Below are 23156 nucleotides of genomic sequence, written 5' to 3'. Positions count from 1 at the left end.
GCCATCTGGAGAATGAAGCAGTTGAATTTCAGGCTCATTTCTGCTTTTCACCACTGCCCTTAGTCATGCTCTGCTTTTTAGATCAGAGAACAGAGGTGCCCACCTGCCTCCTACAGTTCAGTTCAGTTCAGTCGCTCAGTCGTGTCCGACTCTTTGCGACCCCATGAATTGCAGCACGCCAGGCCTCCCTGTCCATCACCAACTCCTGGAGTTCACTCAAACTCAGGTCCATCGAGTTGGTGGGGAGACAAGCAAATACATGCCACCTGCTTTCAAAGTTCTAACCTGTTGTATCAATATTGTAAACAATACACCCAATAAAAAAGGAAAACACTACCCATATTGTACGTATGTAACAAGTGCAAGGGGCTTCTTAGAAAGGCACTTTCCTTGACTAGTGACAGTAAAAACCTTAACATTACCTGCTCCCTCTCCCTAACAAGCCCGATTCAAGGGAGGGGTAAGTAGCTGTTCTAAGGCAAGTTTCTAACCATGAACTACGCATTTCAGACCATCGCATGGAGGCAAATTTTGTGTGGGCTCCACGCGAACTCTGAAGCTTTGCAACAGTCACTCATGTCCCCACAACAGCGTCGACTTTCGCGCCCAGCAGTGCGCCGAGTTCAACGGCAAACGGTTCCGAGGATGGTTCTACAAGTGGAAGCCGTACACCCACGTGGAAGGTAAATCTCAAATCATGCTTTCTGGTAGCAGCCTCGGCTTCTTCACTCTTTAAAGAACTGCATAGTCTATAGAGTGGGTCCAGGTAGACCGAATATTGTGAGGCCAGTCACAGATTCTGTTCTGATTGTTAGGTCTGTTCTACCTGCCCCAAGGCATCTTATTTAAACCTGACGAGCTGTGTGCTCAGAAAAACAGCAAGCTAGATAGTGAGTCTGTGCAAACTACCGTGGAATCTTTAAAGAAGTGATGAAACACTCAAAGTAGATGATTTATTGATAATGAATGAATTCTTTTAGAATTACAAATCACAGTAGTTGATGGTGATATGGCGATGAGTGTATCGCCCACTGAATGATTAGCATTGCTGAAAATGAAAGAAAAATATCCATATCTTTTGGAAAATCAGATACTATACTGTATTTGGAAAGGTTTGATCTATAATTTAGAAACCAAGAAGCTTATTTGTACTGTATGTAAGATTTTACTCTCCAGGTGGAGAGAAATATGCATTATTCTTATCATTATAATAACTTGAACTCAGTAGCTCAAGTAGTATAATTTGATAATAAATTCAAAGAACACCTAATCATTGTGTTCTTTGGAATTGAGAATATTATCAGGAAATACTTGGGGAATACATATGTTGGGCCTTATCTCACCTGGCACTTACTTTAACTATCTATCTATCTATCTATATATATATATATATATATATATATAATGTTATCATGGTGAGAGGTTTATGAAATCAATAAATTCTGGGAGGAAAATTGAAGCAGTTTTACACAAAGGATTTTTTTGTTGGGTTATTACTTCCATACGCAGTAAAAATTAAGCCAGTGAGAAACAAGTAAGCAGAAGAATAAAGGAGAAAGAACTTTGAGATCAGGGTCAAAAAATCTGTGTGCTGTCTGGTTTTTCTAGTCTTCAGTAAATATGGTCATTGATCATGAAAACAAATATTAAATTTGATTCTTAGCATTATTCAGTCGGTTCTCTTATCTTGCACAATAAAGAACATATTTGTATATGAGCACTGGGCCAATGAAAATTCCTAAGGCAGATAAATATTTATTATCAACTGTTCCCTTGTTTAATATTTATTATCAACTCTTCCCTTCTTTACTGAGAAGAGAACAAAGGAAACAAATTTCTACAAAAGTTCATATTAGCCATATAAATCATAAATCCTTGAAATGGATTACCAAGAGAGGGTGTGAACTTGATGTTCCAGTCTTAAGTACATAATGAGATCTATATTCTCCATGTGACAATATTTTTGGCAATTCATTATATTTTTTAAGAAAAACCAATATTCTTTGGAGATTTCATCCAAAAGTTATTTCCTTTATCAGTTTAAAAATATTATGTGTTTTAGTAAATATAGTAGCTAATTAAGAAATTTTGTGATTATTTCAATTATTTTATTATACTTTATTTGTAAGAATTTTGTATATTGCTGCAAAATGGTAGTGATTTTTTGCATTTCTACACAGATCAATTAATTATACTAGTAAAATAGTTGAACAGTAAAGTAGTTCAAGTCAACAAATGTTTATTGAATGCCTGTTATGTGCCAACCACTGTGTATAGAATGAGAATCAATAAAGGACACAGTAGAGTAAAATAAAAATTAATAGTGAAGCTTTAAAAAATAATTTAAAAATAAAAGGGAAAACGAAGCCAAAAGAGGCAATTTTAAAAATGTCTTTGCTATGTATTATTGTGTGGGAGTTTTTATGGGCAAAAAAAGAAAAAAAAATAGTCTATAACATTTAGAGCAAAAAGTGATCAGAGCTTAAGTATCTTTCTTATTTGTGTTTGTGTGTGTATTTCTTTTTAAGATCAGGACTTCTGCAAACTCTACTGTATCGCAGAAGGATTTGATTTCTTCTTTTCTTTGTCAAATAAAGTCACAGATGGGACTCCATGCTCGGAGGATAGCCGTAATGTTTGTATAGATGGGATATGTGAGGTAATAATGATCATTCATTCATTCAACAAACATCTCCCAACAGTCCGCTTTGTGCCAGGCATCCTGTAAGGGGCTAGGGAGACCAAACACCTAAAACCACACCCTTTCCCTCCCTGTTGCAGCCCAGAGGGAGAAAAATCCATGAGCACAGAAGGAGGCAGTTTGACAGTGGAGGTGTGTGCAGAGCTCCGCGGGAGGGACAAGCTGCTTCCCTCTTAGATGTGGACCCGGGAAACTCTCAGGACTGCTGGGGAGGGGAGCTAGATCTGAAAGGATGAGATGGAAGAGGGGCAAGGGGGAAACGGGGAGGGGGACCTGGTGGTACAGGAATCATGGGCTGCAGGAACGGGTTTGGTGGTCAGAGAACGAGGAGGCAGGCAGGAGCTGGGGGATGCTGAGGGTGGTGAGTGGAGGAAGAGGTGCTCACAAAGGGCCATTTGCTGGAAGACTTGGTTTTACCCTCACATTTCGGTGGAAGACACTGCGACTGGGGACCGGCAGAATCGCAGCATCAGACGGCAGTCACCTGGCAGTGGCGTCAGAGTGAATGAAGCCAGGGACAGCTTAGAGCCAGGGGCCACTGCATCGTTCTGGCAGGGTCTTGGGGAGATCACAGCCTCACTCCTGCTGGAGAGGGACTCAGGGCATGGGCTGGGAAACAGGGGATGCTGTGTGGACCCAAAGCTCTGAGCTTATCACCATGTGCAGAAGTGAGATGTGGGGAGCATTTCGTTACATTAATCAACAAAGGGAGGGGGCTATGTGCAGTGACAAATACCAGGCTTTTCAGGGAAGTGACTCAATATCTGTATTCAGTGGAGTCCAAAGACCTTGATCCCAGATCTGATTTCCTCTAAAAGTAAACCGTGACTGCGGTAAAGTTGGACCAGCACTATGAGGTTAGACTAAAGCAGCACACACAGGGCTTCCCTGGGGGCTCAGACGGTAAAGAATCTGCCTGCAGTGCAGGAGACCCGGATTCCATCCCTGGGTGGAGAAGATCCCTGGGAGAAGGGAATGGCAACTCAGTGCAGTGGGTTGCCTGGAGAACCCCATGGACAGAAGAGCCTGGCGGGCTACAGTCCATGGGGTTGCAAAGAGTCAGACACCAGACACAACTGAGCAACTAACACACACACACACACACACACACAAACACACTGTTCAGATCTCTTTCAGCTTTAAAACGCTCAGCTCTCCACCCACCGTGTCTGATTATCAGTCAATTTGTTAAATATCTCATTGTTTTTATGTACTCTTAGTGATAGAGTGTCACAATTCCTTATTTTTAATTCTAAAGTCCAAAGAGCTGCAAAATGGAAAGCTTATTTGGCTGTAAAATATAAGGCAACTTGAATTATGTGTTTTCAAAGCTGCCTTGAATTGATGAGACTGTCTTCAGTTATGTTTATCCCGCTCAGTGTGTGAGTTTACAAACATCATTGATGTCCCCACATGTTATGTGTAACATGTTAGTTACCTTCCTGCAGTCCAAAAACCCTGAGTTCTGCACTGTATCTGGTCCTGGTATTTCAAACAAGGGATTGTGGACCCTGGTTACTTCATCTCTGAATGGATTTTTTTTTTTTTTTTAGGTAGCCTATATTTTTTGTTAGGAAATGTAAGACTAGCAAGCGTCATAGAATTTATAAAGAGCTGCTAAAATTCTAAGACCATAGCCAAATGTGCTATAATTTGGGAATAATCGTCCCATGGCCTGCGTTCCTTCTTTATCTCTACACAAGACAATTCACAAGCACAAGGTGAATTCCAGTGGACCCCCATGAGGCCACGTCGCTTGTCATTTGTGCTTGGCTCTTCACGTCAGGCTGAAATTTACCCACATCTCCCACAAGACAATCCGATAGGTGTAATCCAGGGCTCCAGACAGGACAGTTGTGTAGCAATGCCAAAGAGGACAGGCTGTGTTTGCCATGAGAAGGTCTCCTTTGGACAGAAGCATAGCTTGACAGTCTCACAGTGCACATACTGGGTATCCAATAAATATTTGTTAACTCTCCCGTGTTGGTGAAACTTTTCAACTCTCCGGGGAAAGGTTTGTGACTTCGCTCCTGTTGTGTTGTCTTTCATGAATGACCCGTGGCCTCGTGGGTCCCACAGAGAGTGGGGTGTGACAACATCCTGGGGTCCGATGCTACGGAAGATGCCTGCGGCGTGTGCCAGGGCAACAACTCCAGCTGCACAATGCACAAGGGCCTCTACGCCAAGCAGCACCGCGCCAACCGTGAGTCCGCCGGTGGGATCCGCCCACCAGCTAAGCAGAGACGGAAAGGGACCCTCGGTGGGAAGGAGGAGGGTGTAGTGAAAATAGCCAATAGGCAGGGTCCTGAGAGCCCTATGTGACTCCTGGCCTGCTTTGCTTCTCAAACCCTCTGTTTTGATTAGAAGTGGTTGCTAGGTTATTTCAATTAAAGTAGTTCTTAGAAACCATGAATATTACAATAGCTCTGTTCCAAAGAAAAAAACTCCTTTATAGGATTCATGGACCTGGATGGCCAAACTAGACCTCTAGGTTCCAAACTCTGATCCCCAAGGGCTGGTCACGGAGAGCCGCGGGCTCTGGGGTTGGCCCTGCGCTGCTGAAACACCACCTTCTCCCCTCCCGTTTCCTCTGCCCAGAGTATTACCAGATGGTCACCATCCCCTCCGGAGCCCGGAGCATCCGCATCTATGAAACGAACGTATCTACCTCCTACATTTCCGTGCGAAATGCACTCAAAAAGTACTACCTGAACGGACACTGGACGGTGGACTGGCCCGGCCAGTACAAGTTTTCAGGAACCACCTTTGACTACAGACGTTCCTACAAGGAGCCTGAGAGCTTAGCCTCTCCTGGGCCAACCAACGAAACGCTGATCGTGGAGGTGAACCCCAGCCTCCTGCTCTCAGGGCTTGAACGGGGGGTCTTGGGGCATTTCTGTAGGTTCAAGGCTATATTGGCAAAATATCACATCCCCAGAAAGTTGTTTGCAGTTAATGTCTCGGAAACAAGACCAATCAGTGCAGAGACTGAGTGGGCCAGTGGACCACTTGTCTTTCGTCTCTAGACGCGTGATGAGATTTGTAAGGACACACACCATGCAGTCCTGGGTTCTCCATCTTTATTAGTGGATTGTGACCTAAGCCTGCTTCTCTCCTATAAGCTCTGCAGCTGTGAGAAGCGGCCACTTTGGGGGCTCTGTCTGTGCCTGTGTTTTGGGCGGAATCAGGATTCTTCTGAGTCTGGTGGAAACGGGAGTGAGATGAGAACCCACCGCCTGGGCCCAGTGCCAGGCAGGGACCTGCACACTCACCTCCTACACAAGCCCCTCTGTGTTCTGCCCAAGATGGCACAGGCCCATGAGATACGCTTGAGCAACTTCTAGCAATGTCATGTGTCCCCTTGGGACCAGGCAGATGGTGGCAACACGCAGCGGACACAGTAATTTCACACGTTTTTATGTTTCTGTGCACATTTAAAGGAAAAACTTGGTTCAAAAGTTGCCCCCTCAGCCTGCACCTGTGCGTGCAGTTGTGAGACCCCCCAGGTGCCCTCCACCTGCAAAGTGGGCCTCGCAGCTCCATCCCGCCATCCTTGCGTCGTCCTGAGAGATGCCTCATCTTCACACGTCCCACCTCCATCTCCCCTCTCGACCAGGGACTGCTCCCCCTCCCCTCTGTAGACATGTTCACCCTGGATTCCTGCCTTGGTTATTTCTCTCCCACCATCTCAGGCTTTTAGCTTTAATGCGCATGTGTGCTCAGTCCTATCTGACTCATTGGGACCCCTTGGACTGTAGCCCACCAGGCTCTCTGTCCATGGGATTTCCCATGCAAGAATACTGGAGTGGGTTGCCGTTTCCTCCTCCAGGGGATCTTCCTGACCCAGGGATTGAACCTTATCTCCTGCATTGGCAGGCAGTTTCTTTACCTGGGAAGCCCGTTTTAGCTTTATTACTCTCAGAGAAACAGAGATCTGTCAGGGTTGAAAGTGATCGAGGCTTACTGAGAACCCGTTTCCCATTTCAGGATGTCATGTGCAAGAGCAGATCTACGGCCTGCAGTGCAGCCATCTTTCCAGGGCTTATCCCTGTCCTATGGCATCTTGCCCAGCTAGATCTGAGCTGTGTTGTCGGGGACGGGACTGTGGTGCCAGGGAGTCGGGGAAGGTCCAGTGACTTTATCCACTGAGCCTTCCCATTAAGAAGCAGTGAAGGCTTCAGAGATGGGATTTCTAGTAACAGGCTATGGCAAAGTTCCACGCTCCCCCCAGCCCAGCAACAACAAAAAAAAGCCTGTCATCGAGATCAAGGGATCAGATACCTTTAGGAGGAAAAGGTAGTTGGCCCGTGTGGTCGGGTTTCCAGCTAGTAAGTTAAGAGTCCAAGTGTCATTCCATGTGCTAAGCATGGCTCACAGGTGTGCCCAGCCAAAGAGGGCATCTTTCCTCCTGCGCCCACACGGAACATGTCAGTAGGCGGAAGATCTCTGCAACCCATCCCCAGAGAAAGGACTCAGAGTTAGCTTCCATCCTGCAGAGATGAGATGGACTCAACTGTTGGTTGTTTGGAACTCACTAGGAATTGTGAAGGTGCTTTTTAAGTATCACTTTCTGATTTGCCCAGCTGGGGAGGATGGCTGGGGCTTTCCAGGAAACACCCAGGAAAAGAACCAGATCCCTTTGTTAGGTTGCAAAGACTGTGAAGGGAATATGCATACAGCAAAAGAATCAAATGTCTATATATTTTTATAGATGTATTTGAGTCTAGTTTAATATTACGATCATCTTCTTATTGACATGACTAATGTTTCAAGAGCTTAAAACAGATTACCTTCTATATGTTGGTTCTGTGCTGTGCTTAGTGGCTCAGTCATGTCCAACTCTCTGTGACCCCATCGACTCTAGCCCACCAGGATCCTCTGTCTATGGGATTCTCCAGGCAAGAATACTGGAGTGGGTTGCCATGCCCTCCTCCAGGGGATCTTCCTAGCCCAGGCGTCGAACCCAGGTCTCCCACATTGCAGGCAGATTCTTTACCAACTAAGTCACCAGGGAATCCCAAGTTACCTACTGTATGTTCTACTTTAACTCATTTTCTCTTTCCCTTCTTTATTTTGTAGCTTCTGTTTCAGGGAAGGAACCCAGGCATTGCCTGGGAATACTCCATGCCAAGGTTGGGGGTTGAGAAGAAGCTTGGAGCCCAGCCCAGCTACACGTGGGGGACCATCCGCTCTGAGTGCTCTGTCTCCTGTGGAGGAGGTAAGTCTCATCCCATGGTTAACCTGGTGATGGGCACAGAGGTGCCAGGCCTCTTTGGGCCATGGGACGCACGGCCATGGTCTTCAACATCTAGCCCTGGTCCCCATCACACGCCCTGGTCCCCATCACGTGCCCTGGTCCCCATCACGTGCCCTGGTCCTCATCACAATATACCGACCCTCATCTTGTCCTGATGAGGACCCCAGGGCTCCTTAACTCTTCCAGAGGCAGAGTGTCTGAGCAGTGGTCCCAAGTGTCCCTTGAGAACTTGGGCTCCCTTTTCTAATTCAGCTGTGTCCACATGTGCCCTTAAAGTTTAGTGAATTGGATTCTCCTTTTTGTCTAGTATAAGATTTTTTAAAAGGTAATTTTGTTATTTGAGATCATTCATTTTTTTAAATTTTATTTTATCTAACTTTACAATATTGTATTGGTTTTGCCATATATCAAAATGAATCTGCCACAGGTATACATGTGTTCCCCATCCTGAACCCTCCTCCCTCCTCCCTCCCCATACCATCCCTCTGGGTCGTCCCAGTGCACCAGCCCCAAGCATCCAGTATCATGCATCGAACCTGGACTGGCGACTCGTTTCATATATGATATTATACATATTTCAATGCCATTCTCCCAAATCATCCCACCCTCTCCCTCTCCCACAGAGTCCAAAAGACTGTTCTATACATCAGTATCTCTTCTGCTGTCTCATATACAGGGTTATTATTACCATCTTTCTAAATTCCATATATATGCGTTAGTATACTGTATTGGTGTTTTTCTTTCTGGCTTACTTCACTCTGTATAATAGGCTCCAGTTTCATCCACCTCATTAGAACTGATTCAAATGTATTCTTTTTAATGGCTGAGTAATACTCCATTGTGTATATGTACCACTGCTTTCTTATCCATTCATCTGCTGATGGACATCTAGGTTGCTTCCATGTCCTGGCTATTATAAACAGTGCTGCAATGAACATTCGGGTACACGTGTCTCTTTCCCTTCTGGTTTCCTCAGTGTGTATGCCCAGCAGTGGGATTACTAGATCATAAGGCAGTTCTATTTCCAGTTTTTTAAGGAATCTCCACACTGTTCTCCATAGTGGCTGTACTAGTTTGCATTCCCACCAACAGTGTAAGAGGGTTCCCTTTTCTCCACACCCTCTCCAGCATTTATTGCTTGTAGACTTTTGGATCGCAGCCATTCTGACTGGTGTGAAATGGTACCTCATAGTGGTTTTGATTTGCATTTCTCTGATAATGAGTGATGTTGAGCATCTTTTCATGTGTTTGTTAGCCATCTGTATGTCTTCTTTAGAGAAATGTCTATTTAGTTCTTTGGCCCATTTTTGATTGGGTCATTTATTTTTCTGGAATTGAGCTGTAGGAGTTGCTTGTATATTTTTGAGATTAGTTGTTTGCCTGTTGCTTCATTTGCTATTATTTTCTCCCATTCTGAAGGCTGTCTTTTCACCTTGCTTATAGTTTCCTTTGTTGTGCAGAAGCTTTTAAGTTTAACTAGGTCCCATTTGTTTATTTTTGCTTTTATTTCCAATATTCTGGAAGGTGGGTCATAGAGGATCCTGCTGTGATATATGTCAGAGAGTGTTTTGCCTATGTTCTCCTCTAGGAGTTTTATAGTTTCTAGTCTTACATTTAGATCTTTAATCCATTTTGAGTTTATTTTTGTGTATGGTGTTAGAAAGTGTTCTAGTTTCATTCTTTTACAAGTGGTTGACCAGTTTTCCCAGCACCACTTGTTAAAGAGATTGTCTTTAATCCATTGTATATTCTTGCCTCCTTTGTCAAAGATAAGGTGTCCATATGTGCATGGATTTATCTCTGGGCTTCCTATTTTGTTCCATTGATCTATATTTCTGTCTTTGTGCCAGTACCATACTGTCTTGATGACTGTGGCCTTGTAGTAGAGCCTGAAGTCAGGCAGGTTGATTCCTCCAGTTCCATTCTTCTTTCTCAAGATAGCTTTGGCTATTCGAGGTTTTTTGTATTTCCATACAAATTGTGAAATTATTTGTTCTAGCTCTGTGAAGAATACCATTGGTAGCTTGATAGGGATTGCATTGAATCTATAAATTGCTTTGGGTAGTATACTCATTTTCACTATATTGATTCTTCCAATCCATGAACATGGTATATTTCTCCATCTAATAGTGTCTTCTTTGATTTCTTTCACCAGTGTTTTATAGTTTTCTATATATAGGCCTTTAGTTTCTTTAGGTAGATATATTCCTAAGTATTTTATTCTTTTCGTTGCAATGGTGAATGGAATTGTTTCCTTAATTTCTCTTTCTACTTTCTCATTATTAGTGTATAGGAATGCAAGGGATTTCTGTGTGTTGATTTTATATCCTGCAACTTTACTATATTCATTGATTAGTTCTAGTAATTTTCTGGTGGAGTCTTTAGGGTTTTCTATGTAGAGGATCATGTCATCTGCAAGCAGTGAGAGTTTTACTTCTTCTTTTCCAATTTGGATTCCTTTTATTTCTTTTTCTGCTCTGATTGCTATGGCCAAAACTTCCAAAACTATGTTGAATAGTAATGGTGAAAGTGGGCACTCTTGTCTTGTTCCTGACTTTAGAGGAAATGCTTTCAATTTTTCACCATTGAGGATAATGTTTGCTGTGGGTTTGTCATATATAGCTTTTATTATGTTGAGGTATGTTCCTTCTATTCCTGCTTTCTGGAGAGTTTTGATCATAAATGGATGTTGAATTTTGTCAAAGGTTCTCTCTGCATCTATTGAGATAATCATATGGTTTTTATTTTTCAATTTGTTAATGTGGTGTATTACATTGATTGATTTGTGGATATTGAGGAATCCTTGCATCCCTGGGATAAAACCCACTTGGTCATAGTGTATGATCTTCTTAATGTGTTGTTGGATTCTGATTGCTAGAATTTTGTTAAGGATTTTTGCATCTGTGTTCATCAGTGATATTGGCCTGTAGTTTTCTTTTTTTGTGGGATCTTTGTCAGGTTTTGGTATTAGGGTGATGGTGGCCTCATAGAATGAGTTTGGAAGTTTACCTTCCTCTGCAATTTTCTGGAACAGTTTGAGCAGGATAGGTGTTAGCTCTTCTCTAAATTTTTGGTAGAATTCAGCTGTAAGCCGTCTGGACCTGGGCTTTTGTTTGCTGGAAGATTTCTGATTACAGTTTCAATTTCCATGCTTGTGATGGGTCTGTTAAGATTTTCTATTTCTTCCTGGTCGAGTTTTGGAAAGTTGTACTTTTCTAAGAATTTGTCCATTTCTTCCATGTTGTCCATTTTATTGCCATATAATTGCTGATAGTAGTCTCTTATGATCCTTTGTATTTCTGTGTTGTCTGTTGTGATCTCTCCATTTTCATTTCTAATTTTATTCATTTTATTTTTCTCCCTTTGTTTCTTGATGAGTCTGGCTAATGGTTTGTCAATTTTATTTATCCTTTCAAAGAATCAGCTTTTGGCTTTGTTGATTTTTGCTATGGTCTCTTTTGTTTCTTTTGCATTTATTTCGGCCCTAATTTTTAAGATTTCTTTCCTTCTACTAACCCTGGGGTTCTTCATTTCTTTCTTTTCTAGTTGCTTTAGGTGTAGAGTTAGATTATTTATTTGACTTTTTTCTTGTTTCTTGAGGTGTGCCTGTATTGCTCTGAACTTTCCCTTTAGGACTGCTTTTACAGTGTCCCACAGGTTTTGGGTTGTTGTGTTTTCATTTTCATTCATTTCTATGCAAATTTTTATTTCTTCTGTGATTTGTTGGTTATTCAGCAGCGTGTTGTTCAGCCTCCATCATTCAGATGAAAGCCACTCAAATTATTGTATATTTCTTGTTGATGATGAGAAATAGAAACCTTTGTGGAAGTGAGTGATACAGAGTGATAATTTTTTATCAAATGGTGGTGATGTCGTCGCTAAGTCATGTCCAACTCTTGCAACCTCATGGACGGTAGCCTGTCAGGCTTCCCTGAGCATGGGATTCCCTAGGCAAGAATACTGGAGTGGGTTGCCATTTCCTTCCCCAGGGGATCTTCCCAACCCAGAGATCGAGCTTGGGTCTCCTGCATTGCAGGCAGATTCTTTGCTGACTGAGCTACAAGGGAAGCCCTTTATCAAATGGTCTTGTTCAAACATTTTATTGGAAAGAAATTTGCTATAAAGTCATATGCTTAAATTCACTAAGAAATTATAAGAATTTCGTGAAAGAGTCAGTAAAAATGACAAGAAACAACATGTCAAAAAGAAGAATTTCATTTGACAGAAGATGAGTTTGTCATCTTAATACCTTAAGAATTTTCAGCCCATGACTGAGTTGAGGAAGCCAGTTCACTGGAGAGATATTTTTAGCTAGAGCCACTTTGTGCTATCTGAAAAGGATGGAGAATAAATACTTACAAATTTTAGAAACAAAATATTAAGTTCTACCTGATATTGAAAAACAGACACGTTTCCATATGGCCAAAGGGCTTTCAGCTTTGTACATTCCAGGTTTTAATAATTAGGAAATTAGTCTAAACAGTACTGTAAATTTAAGTACATGCTGTGTGCTGTGCTTAGTCACTCAGTCATGTCCAGCCCTTTGCAACCCCATGGACTGTAGCCCACTAGGTTCCCCTGTCCATGGACTTTTCCAGGCAAGAATATTGGAGACGGTTGCCATGCCCTCTTCCAGGGAATCTTCCCAACCCAGGGATCAAACCTGAGTCTCCTGCATTGCAGGAGGATTCTTTACTGCCTGAGCCACCAGGGAAGCCCAAGAATACTGGAATGGGTAGCCTATCCCTTCTCCAGCAGATCTTTCCCACCCAGGAAACGAACCAGAGTCTCCTGCATTGCAGGCAGATTCTTTATCAGCTGAGCTACAAGGGAAGTCCATATATTTAAGTATAATAGGACACAAATGAACATTTTATAAAGTAAGAATAAAATGAGTTGATAAGGAAAAAACTGAACTCATGTCTTCTTAATAATTGCTTTAAATCAATGAATGGAAGGAAACACAGAAAAATTGAACAATTAAAAAATAACAGTCTGAAAAGTTAACACCATGTTCTCAATATGTATTTATTCTTCTCATTAAAAATAAAATGTTTAAATCCTATTAAAATTCTGACTTTAGGAGCTTTCTAAGGTAAAATAGAATCCCTTTCTGCAATGCAGGCTAGCAACAAATGACCCTAAAGGCAGCCAGAGAAAATGTGGGGTATCTACTCTGGCGAGGGACCCACATCAGCTATAATTTTACCCCATTTGGGAAATAAAACAGGCTGTACTCGTGGGCATCCCATGTGTGGTCTGGCTATTACTCTCTAATCCCATTTATTCCCCTTCCCTTCCTCTTCTGGTCTCACAGCCATTCCCTATGACTCTCTGCTCCCTATTGGGTGCATTTGATTTTATCTGTCCCTATTTAGGATTATCTAACAGCGTTTGATTAAAATAATAAACCACAAAGCCTTCTATTTGTGTAAGGATAATTTTCAGATGCGTCCTTGTAGATTTTTCATGTGGCTAAACGAGTGCAGTGAGTCACATGGCAGCACGTGTGAGGACGGCTGGTCCATGAGTGCTTCATTAGGCTTCTCTCCGTGTCCTCCCTGGGAGAGCCAGGCGTGCAGAGGACGCTACGTTTCCTCAGCTCCAACCACATAGCCACCTCAGTAGCCTGCAACACTCTAGCAGATGCTGAGCACGCTTGCAAATCGCCAAGGTCCACCTAAGGAATAATTCTCACATTGAGGTTACTAGAGGAAATGAACCCAAAACCCATCCCCTAATCATTTGCCTGAAGAATTGTGTTATAGAGTCAGTGAGTGGTTGTTTGTTTTTAACTTCGATGGAAAATTCATGGAAAATGAAGGTTTCTCAATTCAACAGCTAGAAGGGATGTCTAACCCCATCCTTTATCATCATCTGTGTAGTAGGTGGCTCTTTTATACAGTCTTCCAGTGGAAATGCCAAGGCCGTGCAGCTCCCAGGACTCAGTGCCTAACCAAGAGCATCTTAAGTTTTTTTAATTGAAGTATAGCTAATTTATAATTTTGCATTAGTTTCAGGGGTATAGCAAAGTGATTCCATGATATATATATATATATATATATGTATATGAATAACGTATATACATCTGAATAACATATACATATATGTATAACTGAATATACTGTGCTATATTGAATATATTGGTTGATTATCTAGCTTATGTGTAGTAGTGTGTCTCTGTTAATCCCAAACTCCTAACTTATCTCTCCTCCCCTTCCCTCTTATGTAGCCATAAGTTTGTTCTCTATGTCTGTGAGTCTCTTTCTGTTTTGTAAATAAGTTCATTTGTAACATTTTTTTTAGATTTCACATGTAACTGATACCATATGATATTGGTCTTTATCTTTCTGACTTACTAAGTATATCACCTCTAGGTTCATCCATGTAGCTGCAAATGCCATTATTTCGTTTTTTTTTTATGGCTGAGTAACATTCCATTGTGTCAAGATTACCGTATCTTCATCCATTCATCTTAGGTTGCCTCAGTGTCTTGACTGTTGTAAACGGTGCTGCTATGGATGATGGGGTGCGTGTGTCTTCTTGAATCAGTTTTATCTGGATATGCCCAGGAGTGGGATCTGATGTAGCTCTACTTTTAGTTTTTTAAGGAACCTCCATAGTGTTCTCCATAGTAGCTACACCAATTTATATTCCCACACCCTCTCCAGCATTACTTTTTGTAGACTCTTTGATGGCCATTTTGACCAGTGTGAGGTGATACCTCATTGTAGTTTTGATTTGCATTTCTCTTGTAATTAGCCGGAGAAGGCAATGGCAACCCACTCCAGTACTCTTGCCTGGAAGATCCCTGGGACGGGGTAGCCTGGTGGGCTGCCGTCTCTGGGGTCGCACAGAGTCAGACACAACTGAAGCGACTTAGCAGCAGCAGCAGCAGCAGTAATTAGCAGAACTGAGCATCTTTTCATGTCCCTTTGCACCATCTGTATATCTTCTTTGGAGAAATGTCTGTTTAGGCCTCCTTCCCACCTTTTTAATGGGTTGTTTGTTTCTTTGACATTAGCTGTTTGTGTATTTTGAAAATTAATCCCTTGTTGGTCACTTCTCTTCCAAATATTTTCTCCCATTCTATAGGCTGCCTTTTCATTTTAGTTAGGATTTCCTTTGCTGTGCAGAAGCTTTTAAGTTTAATTATGTCCAATTTGTTCATTCTTATTTTTATTTGCATTACTCTAGGGGACAGATCCAGAAAATATTGCTGCAATTTATGTCAATGGCTGTTCTGCCTATGTTTTATTCTAGGAGTTTTATGGTATCTGATCTTACATTTAGGTCTTTTTTATTTTAAGGTTATATTTGTATACGTGTTAGAGAACATTCTAATTTCATTCTTTTACCTGGGAAAACTGTAGCTGTCCAGTTTTCCCAGAACCACTTATTGAAGAAATCATTTTTTTTTCCATGTGTACTCTTGCCTATTTTTTCATATATTAATAAACCATAAGTAGGTGGGCTTAAGGAAAGGGCACTGTTTAAATGCTATTGGCTTGAAGTGGACCCTCCTATATTTTCCTAAAAGGGCAAGACCACACCTTCCCTTCTCCCACTCTTTCTCTTGCATCCCCCAGGATTATCCTATTTTCTGTACAAACAAGATAAAAATAAGAAACACAACATTGTGGCTAACTGGGCGCCTGCCGTGTCCTGTCACTCGCCTGGTCTTGTGGAAAAACCCTCAGTGCAGTTCAGTGCAGTGCAGTCACGCAGTCGTGTCCAACTCTTTGCGACCCCATGAACTGCACCCCGCCAGGCCTCCCTGTCCAGCACCAATGCCCGGAGTTTACTCAAACCTATGTCCATTGAGTCGGTGATGCCATCCAACTGTCTCATCCTCTGTCGTCCCCTTCTCCTCCCACCTTCAATCTTTCCCAGCATCAGAGTCGTTTCCAATGAGTCAGCTCTTCACAGCAGGTGGCCAAAGTATTGGCGCTTCAGCGTCAGCATCAGTCCTTCCAGTGAATATTCAGGACTGATTTCCTTCCTCAACGGGGCTTAAAAACAGAAAGGCCCCACCTGAGGCAGCCAGATCAGGTTCAGGTCTGGGTTTTGTTTCATCTGCATCATATTTCACGTTTTGAAGATTTCCACTTGCCTAGGCCTCTTCATAACCTAGACTGGAACTCTTGAAGCATGCTTTGCTTAGTTTCCTTCTTGTGACTTTAACATCTACAAGCTGAAGAAACAGCTAGGGAACGAATAAACCAGGAGGAAACCCCTGGGAAACCCCCAGCCCTGGTTTCATTCTGGAAACATCACCTGGCCTCTGTAAAGAAAGGACAGTCCCATCCCTTATCTGTTCTAATGGGCCATTTCTCTTTAGACAGCAAGGTTTCCTGACAAGGCAGGCAGTGTCTCTCGTCTTTTCTGGCAGTGTCCTCTGCTCATTTTTTTTTTCCTCTCCACAAACTCTTGTGACATAACCATGGGATTTTATTTCAGTAATCCTGCTTAGTTGTGCCTTTGCCGGACTCTCACTGGGGCACTGATGATGGGGTGGTGGAGGAAGGATTCACACAGGGAGATGCTAAGCCAAGAGTATTTGAGGGGAGGATCCAACTTAGCCGATTAAGTGTGACTCTAAGATAGGGACTTTCAGACACGGGAATGGCTTCAGCAGACTTGTTTCCAGTGTAAGGGCATCAGCTGTTCCTCAAAGTTACGTATGCTGTGCTTTTTAAAAATCAACCTCGGTGACTCCGTTGGCTCAATGTATTTCAAACAGTAATGAATTTCAAACCACTGCTTTACTTTCACATGAAAAGGCTTATTCAGATTTGGCTTATCAGTTCAGCCGCTGAGTCGTGTCCGACTCATTGTGACCCCATGGACTGCAGCACGGCTTATAGTTACATTTAATCTCTCTGATACATATCATGCAGTATCTGGGGATGATCTCTTTTTTCAAATGGGAATAATTCCTCTGATTTACAGTTAGCGTTCCTCAGACAAACCCTAAGACTGACTTGTAAATCAAGCTCTCTTACGCTTTTCCAGCAATGTTCTCATCATCAGCTGCAGATATTTCTAGGGCTTAAACTTTAATTTTAGTGATGAGGTTTAGAAAATAGAATAAAATTACATATTGGAAACCTTGCCTTTGTTTTGTTGATAGGAAACCATTCATTCATTTATTCATTTACTGTCCAGTCAGCAAACGTTTCTGAGTATCAGTCTGAACCTCAGTTCAGTTCAGTCTCTTAGTCATGTCCGACTCTTTGCGACCCCATGAACTGCAGCACGCCAGGCCTCCCTGTCCATCACCAACTCCCAGAGTCCACCCAAACCCATGTCCATTGTGTCAGTGATGCCAGCCAACCATCTCATCCTCTGTCGTCCCCTTCTCCTCCTGCTCTCAATCTTTCCCAGCATCGGGGTCTTTTCAAATGAGTCAGCTCTCCGCATCAGGTGGCCAAAGTATTGGAGTTTCAGCTTCAACATCAGTCCCTCCAATGAACACCCAGGACTCTCAAGAGTCTTCTCCAACACCACAGTTCAAAAGTTCTGAACCTCAAACTTTTAAATCAAGTGGGGAAAATGTAGAGACCTTTGCTTAAGCCTCTCTGTCTCTGAACTGGATGATGAAACACTAGTGTAATTTTTCTTGTTCAGTTGCTAAATAGTGTCTGACTCTTTTGTGACCCCATGGACTGTATGTAGCCTACTGGGCTCCTTTGTCCATGGGGATTTCCCAGGCAAAAATCCTGGAGTGGGTTGCTATTTCTTTCTCCAGGGGATCTTCCCAGACCAGGGATCGAACTGATGTCTCCTGCATTGGCAGGCAGATTCTTTACATCTGAGTCACCAGGGAAGCCCCATAATGTAATTGTTACTTTTATTAAAAAGTATTGAGTGACTTACTAGCAATATGGCTAACTGAAACATGGGACCTCTATAAGGTACCTGATGCAAAGAGCTGACTTCATTGGAAAAGACCCTGATGCTGGGAAAGATTGAAGGCAGGAAGAGAAGGGGACGACAGAGGATGAAATGCTTGGATGACTCTATGGACATGAGTTTGAGCAAGCTCCAGGAGTTGGTGATGGACAGAGAAGCCTGGCGTGCTGCAAGTCCATGGGGTCACAAAGAGTCGGACACGACTGAGCGATCGAACTGAACTGAACCTCTATGGCACGGGGCATTTTTGTTCTTCCTTAAATGTGTAAGGCACCACGCCGAGTTCTGAGTCTGTGAAGAGGAATCATGTAGACTGGCCCTGTCCCCAAAAACATGCAGTCGGCATATCCACATATGCAACATGCAAGGCTACATGCTGTCGTGTGCCGGGGTCCGTGAGAGCCCAGAGCCCCAGGAACCCGGCGCAGAGAGCGCTGGGGAGCTGCATTTTGAGCATCTGGAGTAGTCACAGGTGGAGACCTGGGACCGCTTTTGAACATCAACTGTTCATAGTCTTCCTCTAGTTGGCTAAAAGTCATCTTTTTCACAGGAACTACTTCAAATTAGATTTCCCCCATCCATACATTTAGAACATCCTTACATGCTTTGAGTCTTAAAGTAAATGCGCATTTTACTTTTTTAAACTTTAAAGGCTTGAGCTTGTCTTTCTAGGTCCCAGATATCAACTGAAATGATTCTGGCTTTTTCCTCCCTGTGTCGGGTCACCTTTGAGCCAAATTCATGAAACTACTTCTGTGTCTTTATCCAAGACCTTGAGAAGTTGCAAAGCACATCCTCCCTTTAGCCCTCTTACCCACCAGAAAAGCAGAGAAGAGGAACACAAAGTTCATCCCTGGACAGGGGCCACTGTCCTCAGGGGCCATGTGTGATGTCCACCCCATCCCTCTCCTGGAGCACCCTCAAAGGTGCAGGGTAAGATGCAGAAGCCCAGCTCATCCCAAGGAGCAGGAATTCTTCCCTTTCTCAGAGTCTCCCAGTCCTGCAAAGCCCCCCTCCTCTGGGGCACTGGGACCTGTCCAAGGTCTAGTCCCTCACACATGCCCATGGTGGTCATGTGGTCATGACTGGCTCCTTCCCCCCTCCTGCCATGGGTGTGTGTGTGTGTGTGTGTGTGTGTCTGTGTGTGTGCCTGTGTGGGTTTCAAGTCCTGCTGCCTACATCTCAGTTAACCAAACTTGGGACCTTAAAGACGGGGAACGCCCACCTAAAAAAGACGAGTGGCATGTCCTGCCGTCACCTTGGACCAGCCCGTGCTGTCGGGGAACTCAGATATCGGGCCAGTTTCTCGTCAATCAGAACTGACACAGGATGCCACGGGCCATCCATAAATGGTAGTCATCGCCACCCTCCAAGCTTGGGTGCCCATTCGGGTTCCATAAGCCTGGCGTGATCATGCCAGCAAAGCTGCCACTCAAGCACACATAGGAACAACTTAGACTCTGAGCATCAGCTGCCAGGAATTCCCCCACCCTGCTTTCCTGGAGCTACCAACCCTCTCCGCCTTCAAGGCCCTTCAGCACACAGACACCACGTGTCTGCAAGGCGCACACTTCTCGTGAAAGCACGTGCTTTGTTTGTGGAATATCTTCCGGTTTCCTGGGCAGTTTTGCTTACAGGATTGGCTTCCTTGCCTTTATAAAAGAAGGCTAAGGCTTTTGGCAACAGCTGGAAATCATTCTGCCATTAGAATGACTGAAAATGTAGAGATTCTTTGATATAATCACCGTCTTTAAGACTGAATACTCTTCTTCCAGATACTTTGGCAAAGTATGAAGATTCTAAAATGATTTCCAAAGAGCTGGCCAGAGCTGGTTTCTGTAAAAAGATTAAGATAGAGCTTCATCGCTTTGCTCATTAAACTCACCACCTTCCATGGCCAGGGTTCAGCTTTGGATTTTTCCCATTTAAAGGATTATTCTGTCTTTTTTTATTTATTCTTTGAATTTTAACTCTGCTTCTCTCTTATCTATTAATATGGATCATTTTAGAAGGTTGGCCAGCTTGATTTTAACATTCCTGTGGACTCACAGATTTTTCTTTCTGACAAATAGTTGAGAGATTGTAAGTACAGTTGAGAAATTGCTTTACAGCTGTGCCCTTGGTCAGAAAAATGATACCTGAGTCTCTGCAAACATTCAGCCAGGTGGCTGATGAGACCTCATCCCACGTGAAACTCATCTGAAAAGGTAATTATCTAAAACCTAGTATAGAAATAGAACCCAGAAACCCTAAATACCATTGGCCATATGGCTGTCTATATTTTTATTTTCCCAGGATATTTAGATATTTGAAAACAAGAGAAACATTTAAATTCACCTTTACATCTATTTTGTTTATATGGAAAATTAATTTTACATTAAAACCTCAAGCATCCCTACCACACACAAGCAGATTTGACCTCCAGAATTCATCATCCCTCGGTGCATTGCTGGACTTTTAGATTCCTGAGCATTTCCATGTGGAATAAAGCAGAGCGTTCCCAGGCTGAATCCCTATGAAAATCTCAGATCAACTCAAATGCTCTGACTTGATCAGAGATCCTGAGTCAGGAGTGTTTTCGTATCCTCATATCCAGGGCTTCCCAGGTGGCTCAGGGGTAAAGAATCTGCCTGGCAGTGCAGGAGACACAGGAGATGAGGGTTTGATCCCTGGATCAGGAAGATCCCCTGGAGGAGGAAATGGCAACCCACTCCAGGATTCTTGCTGGAGAAATCCCGTGGGCAGAGGAGCCTGGTGGGCTATGCTCCATGGGGCCATAGAGAGCTGGACACGACTGAAGCGACTGAGCATGCATATCCATAGGCAACTACCTCCCGTCTGGCAGGACCTGCAGTGATGCTCTTCACTGTGGGATGTGGGTGCTGACACCTGAGTGTCCCTAAGGACATGAGTTCAATGAAGAGAATGTTGAAGGTAGCTGAGCCTTGCCGTTTCCATTTTAATGGTCTAGGATTGGGGCATCCCTGGGCCATCCCATAGGCACCTGGCAGGTAATGCTTCATCCGTTCACCAGTGTCTGTCCGCATGAACAGGAGTGCCTGCAGCCTGAGAAGCCTGGTGTGCAGGCGCCCAGGCCATGGGTAGTAAGAATGCTGACCGACAGTCTGCCTGAGTTACCCCATCTGAGAGCTGACCAACAGCCTGTCTTATTCTCCACCTGACTTAATCTTGGTGAAAATGCACAGAGACATTGGGTGTGGTTCCCTTGAAAATGCAGAAATGGAGGGGATGACTGTAGTGGGATTGAAAGGATATCTTTTTCTGTAGGCTCCCAGGCCAGCCTCTGTCTGGACGTGGAAAGTGTCCTGCCGAGGGAAGGCTTTGTATGATGCGTCCTCACATCTCGTCGTTCCAGCGTGCTCTTGTGTTGACCCATGATAGGACGTTTTCTTCCTTTCTTTGGTTTTGATTTCTTCTGCTGCACTGGTTTCAATTTTGTAAGCTTTCTTGATGCTTTGAATGTCCCTTGGGTTTGAGGAAGGGCTTTTGTAGCTTCTCTGCACCTCTGGTGGGCTTTGCTCTGCTCGCCAGTGATCAGCTCTAGGAGGCACTCAGGCAGCAGGCCACGGTCCCTGCCACCCCAAAGCAGTGCCACCTGCAGCTTCCACACCCAGGCGCTTATCTTCACGGCTCGATTACACCTGACGTGTGCACTTGTCGCTTCGTTGTCTCTGTGGTTGAGATTCACTGACGGTGATGGAGCAGTCTGGGGTAGTGGTCTGTTGGTGATGTTTCCTGTGTGTTATCAGTTGCTGTGTGCTCAGAGTCCACACAGCCTAGGCACCAGGCATTGCTTTGTTGAAGGATGAATGCAAGACCTCGACCGCTCTCTGATTTATAAGCACACAAGGGCACAGATGGAAATGACGACACAGGGTCAGCTGGCCGCCTCCCGTCCACGGTGGCGTCCCCAGGGCCTCCTTATGCTTCTCATCCTCCTGCTGCTGTGTGTGAGAAAAGGGAGCGTGCCTGAAAGTGGATGGCTTAGAATTCAGATTTCATTACTTCCAGCCTTAAACTCCACTCCCCGTGAAGCAGAGTGTAAGAAATTGCCCTCCAGTGTGTGACAGGTTCTGAAGTAGAAAATGTTATGAATCTCCTTCCTTCTCAAGCAAAAATCAAACAAGAGGTTACAATTGCCACATGTGCCCATCACATTGGATAGAAGGACCAGGCCAGCCAGTGACCCATCACACCGAGGCTGGAAGGTGCAGCGGGGGGTTTGGCCAGACTACCACAGACTGAGTCCTGGCCCTTTAAAACACGTGACCTTGTGAGCTCCTTAAGCCTTTTACACACTAGTGAGCCCATCTGTAAAGTAGAATAATCATGTAATCAACCGTATAGGGTTCCTTTAAGGATTACAGGAGAGAAAAACCTGTAAAGCTCTCACACTCCGTCTAGCCAAGTAAATGTCAGCTTCTATTCTCTTCCGTTAATGTTATAGCTTTGCTTAAGAAATCGCACTGTTTGGGTTACTAAACTCTTAAAGCCAGAGGAAATTCCACAATGACACTAGTCACGTGGCCCCATGCAAGGGTGATGAATGCGTTCCTCCCTGTTTTGAACTGTGTTGCCATCTTCTGCACACTCGTGTGGGCAGGCATGTGCAGGACACACACACTTGGAGAGGTGCCCTCAGTGTGTCTCTGTGCGTAGAGGGTGTGTAGGCTGGTAGCCACCACGGTGAGTGGACAAAGTGTGGCCTGGCCCTTTTCCTGCCTGGAAGGGGCAGTGGCCTGGGGGCAGGACTTGGGGGCCGCTCAGGCTGATTCCCCAGCCTCCTGGGTGGAGTGTGCCTTTCCCTGGCAGGCCCGGCTCACCACGTGGACTCAGCCCTGGCACGTGGTGTGATAAGGCGGCACGTGGTGTGATAAGGCAGCACGTGGTCCTGTTCACACTGACGGTCCTGAGCTTGCAGAGCACATGGCCCATGCTGAGTGCTCCAGTTATTCCCCTGGTCCTGAAACTGTCATGTGGGGCTTCTGGTTTCCCTTTCTTTACCCAGGCTTAGCATCTGACCCTGACAGTTTGCAGCCTGTCGCCCGCCCCGCTGCTTGCCTGACTTCAGGTCCAGGTAAACGCTCAACCCAACAACCTGAGTGTTCAGACTACGTGCACACTGTGATCAAAAAGCTTGGACCAAGAGCCCAAGAAAAACCCTTGGGAAAAAAGGTCTAGGTGCTGCACACGAACATGTGGGCCATTTCTTTCACTTAGTATTCAGCTCACTATTTTTCCTTCAGGCGAGGTTACTGGATG

At 44.1% G+C, this 23156-nt stretch overlaps 1 protein-coding gene across 3 annotated transcripts in view; it reads left to right on the top strand.

Annotated features, from left to right (window-relative positions):
• The window catches only part of ADAMTS16 (ADAM metallopeptidase with thrombospondin type 1 motif 16), a 190814-nt gene that overhangs the window by 104750 nt on the left and 62908 nt on the right, over nt 1-23156 (top strand). For 2 of the 3 annotated variants that reach the window (XM_044932411.2, XM_044932413.2), the window contains exons 13-17: nt 511-683; nt 2529-2659; nt 4781-4904; nt 5300-5544; nt 7781-7919. In XM_044932411.2, the coding sequence (XP_044788346.2) occupies nt 511-683; nt 2529-2659; nt 4781-4904; nt 5300-5544; nt 7781-7919 (812 nt within the window). The remainder of the gene's footprint in view (nt 1-510; nt 684-2528; nt 2660-4780; nt 4905-5299; nt 5545-7780; nt 7920-23156) is intronic. The other variant, XM_044932412.2, reaches the window with a different exon arrangement.

The sequence above is a fragment of the Bubalus bubalis genome, chromosome 19 (genome assembly GCF_019923935.1).
Source record: "Bubalus bubalis isolate 160015118507 breed Murrah chromosome 19, NDDB_SH_1, whole genome shotgun sequence".
Lineage (NCBI taxonomy): Eukaryota > Metazoa > Chordata > Mammalia > Artiodactyla > Bovidae > Bubalus > Bubalus bubalis.
This window is presented reverse-complemented; position numbering and strand designations above follow the sequence as displayed.